Source organism: Nyctereutes procyonoides, unplaced genomic scaffold, assembly GCF_905146905.1.
Source record: "Nyctereutes procyonoides isolate TBG_1078 unplaced genomic scaffold, NYPRO_anot_genome, whole genome shotgun sequence".
NCBI classification, from domain to species: Eukaryota; Metazoa; Chordata; class Mammalia; order Carnivora; family Canidae; genus Nyctereutes; species Nyctereutes procyonoides.
Genome location: NW_026575047.1, coordinates 51,009,965 through 51,028,738, shown reverse-complemented (window position 1 = coordinate 51,028,738; position 18,774 = coordinate 51,009,965). Strand labels below are relative to the sequence as shown.

General features: G+C 35.2%; 1 protein-coding gene across 9 annotated transcripts in view; it reads right to left on the bottom strand.

The window, feature by feature from the left end:
- MEF2A (myocyte enhancer factor 2A) overlaps positions 1–18,774 on the bottom strand; it is a 164,942-nt gene that overhangs the window by 80,649 nt on the left and 65,519 nt on the right. For all 9 annotated transcript variants that reach the window (XM_055326065.1, XM_055326070.1, XM_055326064.1 and 6 more), the window contains one exon: positions 8,520–8,710. In XM_055326065.1, coding sequence (XP_055182040.1) covers positions 8,520–8,573 — 54 coding nt within the window. In that variant the 5' untranslated portion in view covers positions 8,574–8,710. The remainder of the gene's footprint in view (positions 1–8,519; positions 8,711–18,774) is intronic.

The window sequence follows — 18,774 nt, the reverse complement described above, 5'->3', positions numbered from 1 at the left end:
AGATACTCCATGGACTGGGCCCCAAGAACACACTGGGATCAATGCCAAAATCTTTGAAAGGCTACTCCTAAAAGTAGCCTCCTTGAAGGGCAACCAAAACCTTCATCAAAAGTACAACCTAGCCTCAACTCAGGTCAATCCCTAGCTGGCCTAAGATATTCAGTAGGAATGGTAATTTCAATGGTAAGAGAAAAGGAGTAAACCATTTCTGCAGGAAAGTACCATAATATGGAACATCTATGGTAACTTTCATATACAATATCTGATGGCTCATAAAAAAACCACAAGACATGTCAAAAGAAATGACCATATAATTGAAAATGAAGAGAAAAAAGGGATCAGATATGAACCTACGGGTAATTAAATATAGGGGTTAGCAGACAAAAACTCCATGATTACTACTTTCAAAAAAATAGTGGAAAGTATGGAGAAAATATGTGGAAAAAATGGGCAATTTCACCAGAGAAGTGAAATCTATAAAAAGAAAAAATAAAAAGAAATTCTATAGTTGAAAATATACCAGAAATTAGTAAATTACTAGGTATTTTAAAAGCTAATTTTTAAAAACCAGAAATAAGTTTACTAGAACACAGAAAACATTACTAGAAAACAGATCACCCACCATAAAACATTCAAATGGGAGAACAGAGAAAAAAAAAATTAAAGAAGAAAAAAGGGTAAGAAATATATGAGACATACTCAAAAGGACTAAGTTACAAGTAATTGGAATCCAAGAGGAGAAATGAATGAGCATAAACAATCTCTGAAGACATCATAATAAAAAAATTTACTAATGAAAAACTAAAAAACTTAAAAATAACGGGGAGACAGGGTACATTATCTTCAAAAAAGGGCAAAGAAATACTGAAAGCTGGTCTCTCCAAAGATAAAAGTGACAGATGTTGGAAGAAAATGGTTTCAAAGTATTAAGAGACTATTAACTGTCAATCTAGAATTCTATAACTAGTGAAAACAGCTTTCAGGGCACCTGGGTGGCCCAGTTAGGCGTCTCACTTCAGTTCAGGTCATGATCCCAGGGTCCTGGGATCAAGCCCTGCATGAGGCTTCCTGCTCAATGAGGAGTTGGCTTCTCCCTCTCCCTCTATCCCCCCACCACCCTACTCATGTTCACTGGCTCTTTCTCACTCAAATAAATAAATAAAATCTTTTTAAAAAGAAAAGAAAACAGCTTTCCAGAGGTGTCTGGGTGGCTGTCAGTTAAACATCTGACTTTGGCTCAGGTCATGATCTCAGGGTCCTGGGATGGTGCCGAGTCAGGTTCCATGCTTCAGGAGGGAGTCTGCTTCTTGCCTTCTCCCTCTACCCATCCCCTCACTTATGCATATGCTCTCTCTCCCAAATAAATAAATAAAATCTTAAAAAAAAAAAAAAACGTTTTCAGAATGAAGATAATACAACTCCATAAAAAACCAAAATTGGGCAAGGAATTTGAATAGACAGACATTTCACTAAAGAAGAAAACAAATGTCTAACAAACACATGAAAATATGTTCAGCATAGTCATCAGAGAGCTGCAAATCAAAACTGTAAGATACCAGTTCACACCCACCTGGATGACTATAATCAAAAAGGTAAACATAACAAATGTTGGCAGGCAAGGGTGTGGGAAAACTGGAATATACTGCTGATGGAAAGCAAAATGACACAGACAACTTTGACTGTCTGGTAGTTTCTCAAAATGTTAAACTTCAGACTTACCATATGACCCAGCAATTCCACACCTAGGTAAATCCAAGAAAAATGAAAATATATGTTTACACAAAAATGTGTACATGAATGCACATAGCATTACTCATAACAGCCAGCAAGCGGAAACAACCAAATGTTCATCAATTGATGAATAAACAAAATGTAGTATATTCATTGACTATTCAGTCAAAATAAAGAATGAAGTACTAATATACTCTACAACATAAATGAACCATAAAAACACTATGTTATACAAAAAAAGACAATCACAAAAGATCCATAGTATATGATTTGACTTATATGAAATATCCAGGATAAGCAAACTTATAAAAATAGAATAGGTTATTAGTGACTTCCTAAGGCTAGACATATATGGAGGAAGGGGAATGGAGAGTGACTGCTAATAACTATAAAGTTTCTTTTAGGGGTGATAAGGATCTTCTGGAAAGAGGTGCCTGCGTGGCTCAGTCAGTTAAGTATCTGGCTCTTGGTTTCTGCTCAGGTCATGACATGATCTCATGGGTCCTGGGACTGAGCCCTCTGCTTAGCGCAGAGTCTGCTTCAGATTCTTCCTCCCTCTCCTTCGCGCCCACTGCTCCTCCCCACTCACATGTGTGCATGCTCTCTCAAACTTTTTAAAAAGTGTTCTAGAAGAAAATGGTGATGTTTGCACAACTCTGTGACTATACTAAAAAAAAAAAACCCCACTAAACTGTACATTTTCTTTTTAAATGGTGAATGTAAGAGATGTGAATTTTAATGTCAATACAGCAGTTTTTAAAAATAGTGATGAAATAAAGACATATTCAGATAAAGATCATCAAAGACTTGCACTAAAAGAAATAAGAAAGGGAGTTCTTTAGGAAGAAAGAAACTAATCCCAGATAGAAACATAAAAGAAGGGACGCCTGGGTGGGCTCAGCGGTTGAGCATCTACCTTCAGTTCAGGGTGTGATCCCAGGATCTGGGATCAAGTCCCACATTAGGCTCCTTACAGGGCACCTGCTTCTCCCTCTGCCTATGTCTCTGTTTCTCATAAATAAATAAATAAAATCTTAAAAAAAAAAAAAGAAACATAAAGGAAGAAAGTAGTGAAAAGTGAAGCAGATCAGTGTGTATTTATGTGAGTATATATGAATATTGACTGTATAAAACTTTGAGTTTTAATTAATTTATCACATTAAAATGCTTGGTAACAGAAACACAATAAGCAGGAAGCATAAACAGAACCAACTATGCTGTAAGGATCTAAAATCAGGGAAGATGTAAAAGAAGTGTGTTATTAAGAGGTAAATGTGTGTTATTACCAGCTATATTGAAGTAAGTCAAGAATATATGCTTTAATTTCCAGGACAAGCCACTAAAAGAAAGGCAAAAAAACATGCGTTGAAGAAAATTACTAGAAAAGAATAAAAAATGTAAATAAAAAAGGTGGCCAATTAGGAAGAAAAAGGAACTTCGGCCTGGGGTGTGATCCCAGAGACCCGGGATCGAGTCCCACATCAGGCTCCCTGCATGGAGCCTGCTTCTCCCTCTGCCTGTGTCTCTGCCTCTTCTCTCTCTCTCATGAATAAATAAATAAAATCTTTTTAAAAAACTTAAAAAATTAAAAAAAAATAGAGAATTCCTTAAAAACCCAATTTACCCAATTGACAGAAAAAGTAGAAAAATATGAATCATTTTTCTCCATTAAATAAGTTAAATATTTATTTTTAAAAAACACTCACAGCACACTCCAAGTACAAATAGATTTACCAGTAAAGTTTTCCAAGTATTTAAAGAAGAAATATATTACTATTACACAAACTTCTGCAGAAAACAAGATCACTTCCCAACCAGCATAACTTGTGATAACCTAACAATGACATTACAAAAAAAATAGTAGAGACTCATCTTATATACACATACTTGTAAAAATCCAAAATGGAACATGAGCAAATCAAATCAAGTGATATATATAAAAAGGTTAACACAGCACAAGGTGTATTTCAAGAATGGTGCTTTAACATTTGAAAATCAACCAACATAGGATACCACATTAAAGAAAAAAGACTCCTAACTCTGGGAAACGAACTAGGGGTGGTGGAAGGGGAGGAGGGCGGGGGGTGGGGGTGAATGGGTGACGGGCACTGAGGGGGACACTTGACGGGATGAGCACTGGGTGTTATTCTGTATGTTGGTAAATTGAACACCAATAAAAATTAATTTATTAAAAAAAAAGGGAAGAAAAATACCCAGAATCATCTACATAAACTCAGAAAAAGCATTTGATGGAATTCAATACTGATTCAGTATAAGAAATAGTGGCATTAGAAATAGAAAACTTTTCTATTCTGATAAAGAGGATCCTCTTTTTTATAAAAAAAAAAAAAGCTCTCAGTAAATATCATAATTAATGATCAAATATCAAATGTTTCTTCAAAAAGTCAAGAATCAGAAAAAGGATGCCTACTATCTCCATTTTCACTCAACATTATACTAGAGGTCCTAGCTAATGCAATAAAATGAGATAATGTAATAAAAAAAAAATCAAAGGATTTCAAAAAGATTAAATCACTGTTTGCAGACAACATGACTATTTACACAGGAAATCCAAAAAAATGCACATATAAACTATTAGAAATAAGTGAATTTTGAAAATGAATTATGCAAAATTGCTAGACACAAAATCAACATTAAAAACGTATACTATAATTTTATATACTCAACAACCATACAGAAAATAAAATCTGGGAAAAAACATAATGATACAAAAAAAATCCAATACCTAAAAATAAAGTAAGAAATGTGTAAGATCTGTACATTGAAAACCATCAAACAGTATGGAAAGAATTAACAAAAAACAAATGTAAGATAACCATTACCATGGATTACAAAACTTAATATTGTAAAGATTTCAGTTCTCCCTAAATCAATCCATACATTTAATGAAAAACAAAAAACAAAAAAACAACCTAAATTCCAGTAAGGTTTTTTGTTCTCTTGGTGAATACTGACACTTGGTTTTATTTGGAAAGAAAAACAGCAAAAACAACCACTAAGTCATACACAACATCATGGTAGAAAATTTGTTACCAAATATTAGAGTAACTAAAATAGTGTAGAACTAAGTGAAGATATAAAATAAGCAAAGGAGCAAAACAGAGTTCAGAAACAGCCCCACAGGGCTCCTGGGTGGCTCAGTGGTTGTCTGCCTTTGCCTCAAGGTCTTGAGATCAAGTTCTGAATCAGGCTCCCTATAGGGAGCCTACTTCTCCCTCTGCCTATGTCTCTGCCTCTCTCTGTATCTCTCATGAATAAATTAATAAAAGCTTTAAAAAAGAAAAAGAAAAAAAGAACAGCCCCATGTGTGTAGAATTACATGATTCAGGCAAAGGCAACCCTTGTCATGCAGTGGAGGAAAGATGGTTCTTAGAGCGTACTGGATGAGCCAAATATTTATCAGGAAAACAGATCGTGACCCCAGCACCTCAAATCATATACAAAAATAAATTCCAAATGAGTAACAGATCTAAAACATGAAAAGTAAAAAAAGCATAAAAATAATCATTATGGTCTTATGATAGGTAAATATTTCAATACAACACAAACAGCATTAGTCAAAGGAAAAAAAGAAGGTAAACTGGAAAACATTAAAAAAAAGATTGAAAAAGTGAAAAGGCAAGCCATGATATGAGAGAAGTTACTTGTAATGCACATAATGAACCAAAACATTTATAACATATTATATACAGAATAATAATTAATAAGAAAAAGACAGGCACAGCCCACTAGGGAAAAAAACTGCAAAGGAAGTACACAGGTTAAGTCATAAAAGAAGATATCTATAAAAATATGAAAACGGTGATCAACTTCATCAAACATCACAGAAACTTAAAATGTTACTTTTGCTCACCTACCAGAATAGCTAAACTACTATCTGAAGATTTAGAGCCACTGTAATTTCCACACAATGTTAGTATAGATTGTAAATTAGCACAATCACTAAAAGTCATTTTTTCTAAAAACTATTACTATTAAAGCTGATCACAGGTATACTCTTTGACTTAGCAACTGTATACCTTGGTATATACCTAAGTATTCCTGTGTCACATGTAAGAGTATTCAAAACAGCATTCTGTAACAAGTCTCAACATGGAAAACCCAAAAGTCTAGTTCCAATAGAAAAAAATAAGTATATACATTATGTTCTCTCCACACAATGAATTATACATCAATGAAAATGTACAAAATACATCTACATATATACCCACATGCAACAACAATATTAATTTCACAAACATAATGTTGCCAAAGGAACATATGCTGTCCACATAAATTCAACAACAGGCATAATTAATCTATGTGTGAGAATTTCAGTTAATGGCCTTCCTTCCCTAGGGAAGGGAGATAATAGACTGGGAGACAGGACAAAGAGTTTCCAGGGTCGTGCACTGAAATATGCTGGCTACATGGTAATGTATTTTTTTGCCATAACTCACTCAGCCACACTTAGGATCTGTGCGGTTTTTTTTTAATACAAAAATTTATTTTTTCAATAAAAATGTATTACACCAAGAAGGACAAACCCAAGATTTCACCAGAAACTCCCAAATGGAAGTGAGTGAAGTGAAAGCTTCCAAGTAGTAGTGAAGTGAGGTGAGATGAGGCAGCTCTTAAAAGTGCATGATAGTGTCACTCCCAAGGTTTTCATTCACTGTTCTAATGACTTTTATCTTACCAGCTCAAAAAATCCAATCATCAAAAAACTATTTGCTATTCCCTCCCTCAGTATTGCTCCCTAAAACTACCCCAATCAGAGGCTGGTCATTCTTCCATGAAGTTTCCCATCACCTAAGCTCCTTCTACTTGCCATGTAGTTAAATCTCTTCTATAGGCTATATATTTTTAATGAGTTTCCAGTGCTTAACAGTCTCTCTCAGATATAGCAGGTATTCACATTTGGATTAATAAATGACATAAATTCTCTTCTGCAGAGAAACCTTTTATTCCCCCATTTTAATGCAAGAATAATGAAACTTTTAACTCAGAATCCACAAATTCAAAATGACAAATTATGTCTGTGCCTAACCAAACCTAAAAAATAAATTGTCCAACTACCTCTTCTGTATGTTTTCTGCATTCTTTGCCAAAATCATCTGAGAAGAAATTCAGACACCCTTGCCCCATTTGGCAGCTTGGCAAGAAGACGACTTAGGTAAATGTAACATTATTAACAGGCTAATTCTAGTTGTTGAGTTACAGTGGCCAGGTCTTTTAGTAAGATAATTTCCTTAACTTAAAAGTTCCATCACACAGTCACTTACATATTCTAGCTCCTTTTTCTCTTTAAACATGTAGGGTCTTTTCCACTGCTAGATCCAGTGTATCTATGCTGAATTTAAACACAACTCTCTATGAGATAATGAGAATTCAGGGAATGTTATGTACTTTGCTAGTTCTCTGCTTTTATGTTACTCCCTTAATAAACCCTATTTTACATTTATATTGCATGTGTTCATGAAGCAAGTCCCCCATGCCTTCTCTACCTGTCACAATCCACAGATTTATGAAAGGACATTTACTTACAACCTTGTTTAGAGTCATTCCTTTGGAATGATGGTTATTTTATCAGACTCCCCTATTTTATCCACCTTCATAAAGAATCATACTGTGTGAGCCTGACACTCTAGTTAAACAATCTTCATGAGATGAAACAGAGTTATCTTTTAGTTAGGTCCACTGATAACTCCAATCACTTCCACTAACTTCTCTACCAACTACTCGGCTTAGTTTTTTTCTCCAATTCTATCCACATTACCAGGTGAATTACTACTCAGACTGAAGAATTTAACTTTAGTACTGTTCTATTCCTGGTAAGCTTTCAGAAACCAGCTTTTCTGAAAATTTCTCCTGATAGGCAACCTTTCCAGAGACACCATCTCTCCTTCCTGCATATGCTGTGACTACCAGTTTATTTACAATATTCTACAAAACTGTTTTTCCTTCTTTCCTTTAAACCAAGAGCTTGACAAACGTTTTCTTAAAGGGCCAGAGAGTAAAGATTTTAGTCTTATGGGCTGTACTTAATTATGCTGTTATAATGTGGAAGCCTCACAGACAATATGTAAACAAATGCATATGGCAGTGTTCTAAAAATAATTTATTTAGAAAAACAGTCAGCCAGCCGATGGACTATAGTTTGCCAATCCCTGCGCTAAACTCTTACAACTTCTGGTCTTCATATATCAGTGTTATAACTATCTTGAATTTGTAAGGGCTTACTGACATTGGTACTGAAAATTAAGTTCAATATATTTTATCAGTTAAAACTGAGATCAATACATAAATGCTCTAGGGATATATGTGATAATGAGTTATAAAAAAATTCTTATTTCTTAGTTAACCAGAAAATTTAAGTGACCCAAACACATTCACTGATAACTGTAGTTAACTTAGGTATTACCTAATTATGAAAATAAAGATGATCATTTACAATAATAATATGTTAAAAACTAACAAACATAATCAAATGAACGGAAGAGTAAGTTTATTATGATAAATCTACACAATGGACAGTAGTGGTGGGACTACAGTGACCTTTTTCTGTGTTTTCTATAATTAACAAGTATGATTTCTATAACAAGAAAAAAAAATTCTTTAAAGCACACGATGAGCTAAAAGTGTTAAAATTTTATTTAGTTTGGAAATAAAAATATTTAGACTTGAAATTAAATTTAAGAAAAATCCAACCATTCTCTCCTATGCTCCTCTTTAAAAAAAAAATTTCTTTTTACATCAATTATAAATAAGTTAAAATTTTCATTTACCTGTCGGTTCCTTTCATCCATTATGCGTGTGATTTGTATTTTCTTCCGCCCCATTTTCAGTCACCTTTCCTTCCTTATATTCCAAATATTTAATTCAAAATTATTTTTCTTCAATACCCTAATGCATCGTACACAGCTTCTATTATTTCAGCTTCTAGTCCAAGGGCTACAGCTGAAATTTTCTATAAGATCTAAAAGAAAACACAAATTAGAAAATTTAAGTTCTCTAAGTTTGCAAATCATGAAAATGTTACACAAATTTCAAGTCTGCTTCTATGCTGTATATAGGCACCCTTATTAGTTAAAATTCCTGGTTATATAAAATTGGTAATTAAGTTGAAGTTTTGTTAACTTTATCTCTTAAACATCTTTTGAATCTTTTTGTGCCACTATAACTGGTTGAAAGAGTGCAATTATAACCTTTGAGTTTTTCCTCAATGAATATAATAATAGCAACAACAAGAGCCAACACTTACTGGCATTTTTCTATGTGCCAAGCACTTTTTTCTACATACCTGGTATGTCTTAACTCACTCAATCCAAAGTGCAATCTTTTTAGTTATAATTATCATTTCCATTTTATAAATAAGAATACTTAGGCAGAGAGATACTAAATAATATGTCCAAGATCACACACACAGTGAAGGGCAGAGCTTGGAATATGAACTCAGGGAGTCTGGCTCCAGAATTTCTCCTCTTTAACATTACAGAATATCCTTAAAAGCTTCTGATGGCCTCTATGTCAAAGGATGAACTAATAATCTGGTAACCCCAATCTGCCTTTACAAACCATTCTTGCAAACTGCCCTAGTCACCACCAAAATTACTATCTATGAATCCACAAAGGCACCATATGATTTCATAATAAAATCCACTTAAATGAAATACCATTCCTTTTAGCCATTTAATAAAATCCACCTAATCAATCAAGATTCATGTAAACCATAGTATCTTACTTGTGGATATGTGTATAATAAATTCCAAGTAATTTTCCTCTGAGATCCTTCAAAAACAGGATTTTTTTATTCCATTTATCTCCGTAATTCAGTGACTGGCAATGATACAATTTGTCATGTTCTTAATGACAGTAGTGTTTTCAAACTCATATGGTAAAATATTTACAAGGAAGACAAATGCTAAAACATTCACAAATTCTCAGGACAATTTTATTAAAGTATTTTTAATGTTGTACATGTATAGTCATAAAACTTTAAAAGTACTATGCAAATCCCTGTTTGATTAAATCTGGCTTTTGCTCAAAAGCAATGAGTTATTCAATTCTTATCAGTACCATCATTACCATAAGGATGGCATTGCTTATATATATTCATGTTTTCATTTCTTCATTCATATAAACATTAACTGAACATCTACAGTCTGAACTGAACATCTTCTATGTAGAGTATCATGTCATCGGCGAAGAGGGAGAGTTTGACTCTTCTTTGCCAATTTGAATGCCTTTAATGTCTTTTTGTTGTCTGATTGCTGAGGCTAGGACTTCCAGTACTATGTTGAATAGCAGTGGTGAGAGTGGACATCCCTGTCTTGTTCCTGATCTTAAGGGAAAGGCTCCCAGTGCTTCCCCATTGAGAATGATATTTGCTGTGGGCTTTTCGTAGATGGTTTTAAGATGTCAAGGAAAGTTCCCTCTATCCCTACACTCTGAAGAGTTTTGATCAGGAATGGATGCTGTATTTTGTCAAATGCTTTCTCTGAATCTAATGAGAGGATCATATGGTTCTTGTTTTTTCTCTTGCTGATATGATGAATCACATTGATTGTTTTACGAGTGTTGAACCAGCCTTGCATCCCGGGGATAAATCCCACTTGGTCATGGTGAATAATCTTCTTTTAATTGGTCACCTACTTGCAAAAAATGTACTTCCAAACACTGAACTAGGCACAGAGGGCAAAATAGTAAAAACAAAACGGCATGATTTCTGATCTCATAAAATTCACAGTTTAGTAGGGGCAAATAGACATTAATCAAACTATCATATAAGTGAGTCTGTATGAATTAAAATTAAGAAGTCATTTATCTGATCTAAATTTATTACTTAGGGAGGGTTGCCCTGGGAATATGCCTCATATCCAAACCCAAGTATAAGGGTGTATATTCTAGACAGAGAGAATAGAAAGTAGGTGGAAGCAAGGAACCCTAGAGAAACTGAAGGATGGCTAGTCACTGGTGAGAACCAATCAAACGAGCAGCTGTGCTATAGAATGTTTTTGTTTCTCGCAAGACTGCAATATAAACCAAGAGAGGGGCACCTGGGTGGCTCAGTGGCTGAGCAACAGCCTTCGGCTCAGGGCATGACCCTGGGGTTCTGGGATCAAGTTCCCTATCAGGCTCCTTGTGAGGAGCCTACTTCTCCCTCTCCCTAGGTCTCTGCCTCTCTCTCTCTCTGCCTCTCTCATGAATAAATAAATACAATCTTTAAAAAATATATACATATATGTAAAATAATATATACATATATATAAACCAACAGAGTCAGCTTATTCAAATCATGCTCCCTAATAGATCACATCACATCCAATTCCCATTATAAAAACCTGCACTATAGTAGGTAACATAAATATTCATACATTTCAATAGTGACTAAAAGATATATGCATCATATTATCTTTTAATCTGAAAAATTCTGAATGCTAAACCATATCTTAGTATTTCGCTTTGGACAATGGCTGAGTAGGTTACTCCAATTCTTTTTTTTTTTTTTTTGGTTAAGATTTATTTATTTATTTTAGAGAGTGAGAGAGCATGAGTGAACCCAAATACAGGGAGGGGCAAAGGGGGAGAATCTTCAAGCAGACTTCACACTGAACATAGAGCCTGACTTGGCACTCAATCCCACAACCCTTCAGATCAAAACCTGAGCCCAAACCAAGAGTCAGATGATTAATAGAGTGAAGCAACCAGGCACTCCAAACCAACCTTCTTCTAAGAATGAAAAAACAAGAAAAGTAATCTGCTCAAAACTACTGGAGAACTTTCAAGACAGAACTGAAGCGCTGAGCTTTGGAAGAAACAGGTAAGACCACACTTCAGACTGATTTTTCCCCCTAGTCATTAGAAGATTCTTAAAACTTTAGCTGAGCCCCACAGAATGCTCTCTGCTCAGTAGGGAGTCTGCTTCTCCCTCTTTCTCTCCATCTGCCCACAGCCAACTCAAGCTCACTTGCACAGCTCTCTCTCCCAAAAAAGTAAGATCTTTAAAATATATATTTTTTAAAAAACAAAAAACATTGGCTGAGAGACTGAGAAGCTAAACAGAGCTTTCAACAGCTCTATAGGTGGGACACAAAAATAGATTCAGGACCAAGAAACAGCCCCAGTAAACACACCAGGAACCTGGAGGGAATTCAAAGGACTATACCCTAAGCATAAAGGTAAACTAGAAATAGACCAGGCCATGGAGGAGGAGAGTATAGCTTCAGATCACCTCAATCCCTCATTAGGTTAAGGTAACTTGGCCTACCTAGTATTACTAGCCTAGCTGCATATCAGTAAAAACTTCTGAAAAAATGTTAGCAAAAGTAAATCTTACCAGCAAAATATAACATCATCTAGAAATTCAAATGATCTTATAATTTTCATACAAAATGCCTAAAAATAGGGCACCCAGGGTGGCTCAGAGGTTTAGTGCTGCCTTCAGCCCAGGGCGGGATCCTGGAGACCCAGGATCGAGTCCCACATCAGGCTCCCTGCATGGAGCCTGCTTCTCCCCTCTGCCTGTGTCTCTGCCTCTCTCTCTCTCTCTCTCTCTCTCTCTCTCTCTCTCTGTGTGTGTGTCTCTCATGAATGAATGAATGAATGAATGAATGAACGAACAAATAATAAACAAAATGCCTCTTTGAAAGAATTAATAAGATAGATAAACCATTAGCCAGCCTTATTAAAAAGAGAGAGAAGACTCAAATTAATAAAATCATGAATGAGAAAGGAGAGATCACTACCAACACCAAGGAAATACAAACGATTTTAAAAACATATTATGAACAGCTATATGCCAATAAATTAGGCAATCTAGAAGAAATGGACGCATTCCTGGAAAGCCACAAACTACCAAAACTGGAACAGGAAGAAATAGAAAACCTGAACAGGCCAATAACCAGGGAGGAAATTGAAGCAGTCATCCAACACCTCCCAAGACACAAGAGTCCAGGGCCAGATGGCTTCCCAGGGGAATTCTATCAAACGTTTAAAGAAGAAATCATACCTATTCTACTAAAGCTGTGTGGAAAGATAGAAAGAGATGGAGTACTTCCAAATTCGTTCTATGAGGCCAGCATCACCTTAATTCCAAAACCAGACAAAGACCCACCAAAAAGGAGAATTACAGACCAATATCCCTGATGAACATGGAAGCAAAAATTCTCAACAAGATACTAGCCAATAGGATCCAACAGCACATTAAGAAAATTATTCACCGTGACCAAGTAGGATTTATCCCCGGGACACAAGGCTGGTTCAACACTCGTAAAACAATCAATGTGATTCATCATATCAGCAAGAGAAAAAACAAGAACCATATGATCCTCTCATTAGATTCAGAGAAAGCATTTGACAAAATACAGCATCCATTCCTGATCAAAACTCTTCAGAGTGTAGGGATAGAGGGAACTTTCCTTGACATCTTAAAACCATCTACGAAAAGCCCACAGCAAATATCATTCTCAATGGGGAAGCACTGGGAGCCTTTCCCTTAAGATCAGGAACAAGACAGGGATGTCCACTCTCACCACTGCTATTCAACATAGTACTGGAAGTCCTAGCCTCAGCAATCAGACAACAAAAAGACATTAAAGGCATTCAAATTGGCAAAGAAGAAGTCAAACTCTCCCTCTTCGCCGATGACATGATACTCTACATAGAAAACCCAAAAGCCTCCACCTCAAGATTGCTAGAACTCATACAGCAATTTGGTAGCGTGGCAGGATACAAAAACAATGCCCAGAAATCAATGGCATTTCTATACACTAACAATGAGACTGAAGAAAGAGAAATTAAGGAGTCAATCCCATTTACAATTGCACCCAAAAGCATAAGATACCTAGGAATAAACCTAACCAAAGAGGTAAAGGATCTATACACTAAAAACTATAGAACACTTCTGAAAGAAATTGAGGAAGACACAGAGATGGAAAAATATTCCATGCTCATGGATTGGCAGAATTAATATTGTGAAAATGTCAATGTTACCCAGGGCAATTTACACGTTTAATGCAATCCCTATCAAAATACCATGGACTTTCTTCAGAGACTTAGAACAAATTATTTTAAGATTTGTGTGGAATCAGAAAAGACCCCAAATACCCAGGGGAATTTTAAAAAAGAAAACCATATCTGGGGGCATCACAATGCCAGATTTCAGGTTGTACTACAAAGCTGTGGTCATCAAGACAGTGTGGTACTGGCACAAAAACAGACACATAGATCAATGGAACAGAATAGAGAACCCAGAAGTGGACCCTCAACTTTATGGTCAACTAATATTCGATAAAGGAGGAAAGACTATCCACCGGAAGAAAGTCTCTTCAATAAATGGTGCTGGGAAAATTGGACATCCACATGCAGAAGAATGAAACTAGACCACTCTCTTTCACCATACACAGAGATAAACTCAAAATGGATGAAAGATCTAAATGTGAGACAAGTTTCCATCAAAATCCTAGAGGAGAACACAGGCAACACCCTTTTTGAACTCGGCCACAGTAACTTCTTGCAAGATACATCCACGAAGGCAAAAGAAACAAAAGCAAAAATGAACTATTGGGACTTCATCAAGATAAGAAGCTTTTGCACAGCAAAGGATACAGTCAACAAAACTAAAAGACAACCTACAGAATGGGAGAAGATATTTGCAAATGACGTATCAGATAAAGGGCTAGTTTCCAAGACCTATAAAGAACTTATTAAACTCAACACCAAAGAAACAAACAATCCAATCATGAAATGGGCAAAAGACATGAAGAGAAATCTCACAGAGGAAGATATAGACATGGCCAACACACACATGAGAAAATGCTCTGCATCACTTGCCATCAGGGAAATACAAATCAAAACCACAATGAGATACCACCTCACACCAGTGAGAATGCGGAAAATTAACAAGGCAGGAAACCACAAATGTTGGAGAGGATGTGGAGAAAGGGGAACCCTCTTTGCACTGTTGGTGGGAATGTGAACTGGTGCAGCCACTCTGGAAAACTGTGTGGAGGTTCCTCAAAGAGTTAAAAATAGACCTGCCCTACGACCCAGCAATTGCACTGTTGGGGATTTACCCCAAAGATTCAGATGCAATGAAATGCCGGGACACCTGCACCCCGATGTTTATAGCAGCAATGTCCACAATAGCCAAACTGTTGAAGGAGCCTCGGTGCCCATCGAAAGATGAATGGATAAAGAAGATGTGGTTTATGTATACAATGGAATATTACTCAGCCATTAGAAACGACAAATACCCACCATTTGCTTCAATGTGGATGGAACTGGAGGGTATTATGCTGAGTGAAGTAAGTCAATCGGAGAAGGACAGTGTATGTTCTCATTCATTTGGGGAATATGAGTAATAGTGAAAGGGAATATAAGGGAAGGGAGAAGAAATGTGTGGGAAATATCAGAAAGGGAGACAGAACATAAAGACTCCTAACTCTGGGAAACGAACTAGGGGTGGTGGAAGGGGAGGAGGGCAGGGGGTGGGGGTGACTGGGTGACGGGCACTGAGGGGGCACTTGACGGGATGAGCACTGGGTGTTATTCTGTATGTTGGTAAATTGAACACCAATAAAAAATTATTTTAAAAAAAATAAACAAAATGCCTAAAAATAAAAAATAATTATTTTTATTTTTTATTTTTTATTACTAATGGAAGGGAAAAAATTAATTAACTCAAAATTGTATTTTAAGAAAGACCAAGTCAGGTCTTGACTGAAAACTAAGATTTTAAAATGGGAATACAATCAGACCCATAGTAGATCCAGGTAATGTTATCAGAAAGAAACTTTAAAATAAGTTAATGTGTTCAAAGAATTAAAAAACAAAGAATATTAGCAGACAATGCTTAAAGTATAGAAAACACGGACTTGAAAAATACAGTTTTGAAAACAGAAAATAACAAATTATGATGAGTTGGACAACAGGTTAGAATACAGCTAAAGAAAGAATAGTACATAATTTTTCTCTTACCCAGAAGATAGGAAAGAGGAAAATACTTTACACCAGAAGATAGGAAAGAGGAAAATACTGATGCCCCAAAAGATACAAATTGGGAAACACAGAAAAGAGTGTGAAAAAAATATGACACATGGATCCAAAGTACACATAACTTTCTGGGAGTCTCAGAAAGGAAAGAGAGAAATACTTAAAGACATATAGGTAAAAAATTTTAAAACTTTTATCAGTGACATCAAGCCACAGATCCAGTATCTACAAACTCCCATGTAAAACAAATACAAAGAAAAGCACAACTTAAACCATATCAAAGAGGTTAGATAAAGGAAAAGAGAGACAAAAAGACAGCCACAGAGAGATCTTAAAAATAGCCAAAAAAGGAAAGATAAACTTTAAAAACAGTATTAAGATTTATAATTGACTTTTTCACATAAGTAATGGAAGCCAGAAGACAATGAAATGATACCTTGTGAGTACCAAGAGTGGGAGAAAGGCCAGACTAGAATTCTAAATCTGGTAAAAAATACTCTTCAGAGAAGGGGGCAAAAACAGAGTGGGGGTGGGAGGAGGAAACACAGACATTTGTAGTCAAATAGAATTTAACACTAAAACACTTTCAAGTAGAAAGAAAAAAGGATCCCAGGCATAGTTTGGATATTACACCAAAAAGTAAGCAAGTAGGCAAGGAAGCAAATAAATAAATAAAAACATGAACAGGATAAATATGTACCTCTAAGTGACTATTTTGACTAAATAACAATATACTGTAGAACTTAAAATATTACAATGCACAACAGTACATAATTGGGAAGGGTAGTAAATGAAATTAAAGTAAGTCAAATATGCATGTAAGAATAGTGAGAGTACATACAGCCAACTAATGGAAGGGGAAAAATTAATAACTCAAAATTGTATTTTAAAAAAGACCAATTAAATGCCGATTACAGAAGCAGATCTTAAGTATAATTATATAGAAAAAAAAGTAAAAGCATGGAGAGCAATATACTGTGTAGAACACAAATCAAAAGAAAGTTCTGTAGCTTTATTCTACCGCAGCACATTTCAATGCAGGAGATAAATACATGGATAGAAATACAGGAAGATACTTCATTACAGTAAAAGTTCAATTCACCAGAAAGATTTAGCAATTCTAAATCTAAATGTACTGAATAACACAAAGTCAGGAATCTGTTCCTGAAAATCAGATATTCTGTGCAAAACCTTAACCAGGAGCTTATTTTCCATTACTTTCAATAGGAAAAATTATGCTACATATAAAACTTGTAATACCCAATCATTTCTCTTTTAAAACTTAACTGAAATACAGAAAATGTCCATTTATATTAGTAATTATCATGGTTAGGATGTAAATACTACATGACTTCATATGCAATAGTTTGCTCACTGGCTTTGTTTCCTTCTCCACAATTTAATACTTTCTGAACATTTTTGGGTGTGTGCTTTCTACAAATCTAAGCAAACTTAAGGGCCAAATATGAATAGCAATTAAAACTTATTCAGACAAATACATAGGCCAAATAACAGCTCAATGGCTTATAACAAGGTAACTTCTTTGTTACTGCCAGCAGTAACAGCACATTCCTTCTGCTGACAGTACATGCTTCAAAAATGTCTTACATGTGATTCTAATGTTCTACAAATTGTGTCTGAAATTTATTTTTTGACTTTTCTCATACATCAATTTGTTAAAATATTGCATTGAATTCTGCAGTGTAAAAACATACTTTTCGTTTTCTTCTTTTTAAAGATCTATTTATTTAAAAGAGAGTTGAGGGAGGAGGCAGAGGCAGAGAGAGAACAAAATCTCAAATAAAATCCCTGCTTATTAGCGCAGAGCCCACCCATACAGGGCTCGATCTCACAACCCTGAGATCCTGAGCTGAGCCAAAATCAAGAGTTGGACACTTAACCGACTGAGCCACTCAGGCAGCCCAAAAACATATTTTTTCCAAATAAACTTCAGCCAGTACCAAGGGAACTAAGTGAAGACCACAATTCTAGCAAGATGATTTTAACATAGCTTTCTCAGTGACTGATGGAACAAGCAAACCAAAACAAGGAACAGACAAGAAGAAAAAAAATTGAACTTTACAATTAACAGCCTGACATATAGAACACTATACCTAATAAAAGCAGAAAACACATTCTTCTTCAGTGCACAAAAACATGTGCCAAAGGTGAGCACATGCTAGGTCATAAACTGTTAACAAATTTCAAAGGACAGACATGTTTTTCTGACCTCCAATTAATTAAGTTATGAATAACAATATAATTAGAAAATGCTTATATTGGGAAATTAAGCAATAAACTTCTGACTAACTCGTAGGTCAAAGAAGAAATAGTCAAAATTAGAAAAGATTTTGAATGGAATGCTATTAAAATTACATATCAAAATTTATGGGATGCATCTAACCCCAAGCTTAAGAGGAAATTTATAGCTTTAAAATACATATATAGAGGAAAGGCCAAAAACCAAAGTTCTAAAGCAACCATCTGAAAGGGTTATAAAAAGAACAAATTAAACTCAAGGCAGTACAAATGAAGAAATAAGAGAGCATAAATTAATGAGATAGAAAACATACAGACACCAACAAAACCAAAAGTTTTTGGAAGGACTAATGTAAGTCCCTGGAAAAAGTAACAGTGGAAAAAAAAAAAAACAAAAACTAAAAAACATATCTGGCCCCAAAGGTCTTAGATTTAAAAATATGAACTTGTTTTTCATAACATGTCCTATATCACATGAAGATTGATACAAATAACAAAAATATGAAAGTAAATTTTATCAAACCAAACTGGCAGGTGTAAACTCTTGAACCACTTTGCTCTCATATTTCCAGCTCAAACACACTAACAACATAATTGTAACAATCTTTAGATTCCATTAGGTCCTACAATTTAAGTACATCTAGTGCCTTTTCACTGGTCCCGCACCCAGTATATATCCCTCCTTTTATCCAGTCAAGTTTTCATATACCCTCACTCCCTTGGCTTTTGCTCTCCCTCCTCCCTCCACTCATTTCCTGGGAAAAAACTCACTCTTGACTACCCACTCCC